Raw genomic sequence first — 3,486 nt, forward strand, 5'->3', positions numbered from 1 at the left:
CAGAGCAGTGTGAATAATAACTGCGTCAGCCCCGTGCGTGAGGTGCATCATCCACATTGCTCAGGTCACCCAAATTCCTGCACTCTCTGCCACACTGCTTTCAAAACAGCATACTCTTGCACACACTCTCACTGCTCACCAATTCAAAGTTTGCTAAAAATGTTATGCAACGCATTGTCATACACAATGCCAATAACTCAAACTTTAATGCTGCGAAACCTATTGCATTGTAGATGCTTGTTTTAATATGCAAACGCAGCTTTTTAAGTTTCACTTGCACATACAACAGATGCAGTGCAAATTTCTCTCAATCTAATATTAACTTATTTTGACTTGTACTTGAGTTGGTTGTCTATTTACTTATGTATTATCGTGCGACCTCCTCAGTTGTGTCTGCAAAACTGACCTTTTGTCCCGAAGTTTTGTCCTGAATTTTTGTCCTGAATTTTGACCCTTTGTCCTGAATTTTTACACTCACTGTCCGTAATTTGCACCCATACCAGTGAGTTGGTCACCCTACTCCAAGCACCCTTGTAGTGGTCGGACTCGCTGCGCTCCATTGCAGCTACGGGGGGCTAGTTTGTCAACATTTGCCAGGGCTGCTTTAGGTTCAAGTAGGCGAGGTGTGTGTTGTCCGCATTTCTCGGTCTCTCTTTGACTTAAGGTCTGAATTTCTTTTCATTTTTTGCAGTTTTGTATTGTGCGAACGTAGCCTAGGGGTATTAGAGCGTTTTATTCGACCACATGGCTATATTACACGAGGTCGGATTAATTGTATTTATTTTACTCTAATTGGGTACCGATAGACGTTGAGCGAGACTGGTACTGTAGCGTGGTTCTTCAGTTCTACAGTGGGTGGCGCTAGCCAATTGAACCTCTCTTAGTGGTGGTGTCATAAGGATAGGGAAGCGACGGGCGTGTTTCCGTGGTTACGTAATATTTTCGGCAGCACGTGACGGGTGACAGCAGGCTTTCCGCCAATCCGAGTCTACGCTGCTCCCGTCCTCAGGGCGCAAATCGCACCAATGGTAGCGGCACTTAGTCTCTTTTCTGTTTTTCTGGCAAGCAGCTGAAATAATGGCGCTTCAGTGCCAGGTTTAACGTGTGAACGTCAACATGTGCTGATTCCTGTCAGTGTTTGTTATTTGTCCCACCATGGACGTCCAGGCCATGCTTCTGGATGAAGTGGCTTTGGAGGGCTTGGATGGTATCACATTGTCCACTCTGTGGTACAGGCTTCAGTCTCGTGTTCCCTCTTTCCCTCTCATGCTGGACCAGGGCACACGGCAACTCCTGTGGCACAGCTTGCAGCTTTGCTCCGACATAATGTTCTACCAGCTCCCGAGGACACGAGAACCGCTATTACAGCTCAACAGGTGAGCCCCATTTCCTACTGGCTAGATCATTGTTTCTTGCTTAAAAGTTGCTCTTTAGTCCCCTCCTTACTAGAGCTTTGGTCCCCGTGGTGTAAGAGCGTATCTATTTGATTTGTTTGCCCTTCTCGTTCTTACCTTCAGTGGATGCTAAATCCAGCATTGTTTCATTTAAGTAAATTGTTGTGTGTGCTGGCGGCTTTCACGTTAACCACAACTGTGAATGTGGCTGCGTTGTAAGATGCCAGGTTGCGTAAACACCGATTTCATGTATTTAGCCCATATGGTTTATTAAGTGTTAGTCACGATTCCAGCTGCTACAGTGATTCCTTCTTTTTGTAAAGTTTGTGTCTGACTGAGGTTTGCAATGGCTTGGGGTGAAATATTTCGGTGTAGCATTTCGACCTGTTACGCGCCTGAACAAACTGACGATTGTTTCTTTTCACTTTCGGCTTTTAATCACAAATTGTAGAAGCTGGGCATGCGCGTAATTTTTCGCAGTTTATCTTTTTGCGTTCCCGCAGCATCGTTTTCGCACTCGGAAGTGCCATACTTATTTCACGTTATGGGCTGTTTGGTATTTTGTTGCTCACAATTGTCTCACTCCTCGCCGACCAGTATTGCGAGAACCCTTTCTGGTAAGGGTAATGCTGTTGGCGACTGGTAAAGGACAGTTCTGTAAGTGGTATGAAAAAACTGGGGGGGGGGGGGTAATGAAAGGGGCTTGGTCGATGTAATTAATAAACAGCTTCGTGTGCCGCCCAACTAGTATTTTTCTGTTTTTTGTCATTGCATCCAGATATATAATACAATAAATAACATTACACATACAATAAGCCAGGACAATTGGCTTATTTTTTTTTTGCCGAGTTTTATATAGCGCGAACTCGAACCGAACCGGTTATCAAAGCGCTTTACATAGCGCCAGTTACGTTACACAAGAACACACATTCATTTGGTTAGGCACGGGGAGATCAAGTGATTTGCCCAGAATCACAGGAGGTTTAGCGACATTACCGAGGCTCGAACCGGGTTTCCGAGGTCGAGCGCCCTAGCTGTTAGGCCAATGAATGCTTGTTAGTTTCGTTTAGGGAAAAGAGAGGCATGGGACGACTTGGGCAGAGCGTCAGAATTAAAAGATAGTCGACTCTTTTGGGATGTCGTAAATCGTCCTTTTCTAAAAAGTGAGGAAAAGGAAACCTTGCAGATGCACATTCCAGGGAGCATATGGGAGGCATACTATGGGGGAATTTTTAATCCTAAGGGGGTTTCTTCTTTTGTGTCCTGTTTTGAAGGGCTCCCTGACACATGGAGGGAACCAGCAGACACGCTTAGTCTCTCATTGACTCTTTCAGAGGTAGAGGCTGCTCTTAGAAAGGGTATAGCTTTGAAAGCCCCAGGACCGGACGCAGTGCCTCTGGATCTTTTTAAATACAACACATATTTGTGGGCTCCCCTCTTATTACTTCTGTTTAAAGCAGTTGTGGTTGGTCGTATCCCGACCTCATGGCAAGAAGCGGTATTGGTCCCGATATTTAACAAGCATTTACAATGCAATGGTTTCGCCTTTGGAAAAGTTGGAGCAAAATTTGTATTTGTGTTGGTTTTGAAAACAGATAAATAAATGGCATTGTCATTTACATTGCCATTAGCTTAATCTCTCGCAAATGTGAGACCTATTGTACCCTACGGGTACAATAGGTCTCACATTTGATATTTACGACGATACGCCACCGTTACTCTATGGAGAAGGGACATGCTACCAACTGAGACAGCCCTTTGTCTCGGGCTCTCCAATTCGAATTCCTAATTTTCACAGGTTCGGGAGCTCCTAGCTCAGAGCTAGGCACTGCAGATCAATACTTCCTATACGGTTTTGATCACATCAGATGTATTCTGTGAGATTGCTAGAAGGTGCTTTGGACGCACAGACCTGCTCCACGATTTAGGAGACCAGGAGCCCAGTATGCGAATCACCACTACCCTTCTTCATCACTTTTATATGCCGGGTAAGACACATAGCTTAAGGGTGTTTTAGCATCCCGCAATCGGTGCCCACAGGGGGGAAAGAAGCGGCAAGGTTGAAGGTCTAGTTTATTTTGAGGTCTAGGTT

General features: G+C 45.1%; 1 protein-coding gene across 4 annotated transcripts in view; it reads left to right on the top strand.

The window, feature by feature from the left end:
- Nucleotides 1-998: 998 nt before the first annotated feature.
- Nucleotides 999-3,486, top strand: part of GTF3C1 (general transcription factor IIIC subunit 1) — a 2,559,884-nt gene continuing 2,557,396 nt past the window's right edge. For 2 of the 4 annotated variants that reach the window (XM_078662886.1, XM_078662885.1), the window contains exon 1: nt 1,041-1,376. In XM_078662886.1, coding sequence (XP_078519012.1) covers nt 1,156-1,376 — 221 coding nt within the window. In that variant the 5' untranslated portion in view covers nt 1,041-1,155. Of the gene's footprint in view, nt 1,377-3,486 lie in introns of all 4 variants that reach the window. The other 2 variants (XM_078662887.1, XM_078662884.1) reach the window with 2 other exon arrangements.

Source organism: Lissotriton helveticus, chromosome 10 (assembly GCF_964261635.1).
Source record: "Lissotriton helveticus chromosome 10, aLisHel1.1, whole genome shotgun sequence".
NCBI lineage: Eukaryota > Metazoa > Chordata > Amphibia > Caudata > Salamandridae > Lissotriton > Lissotriton helveticus.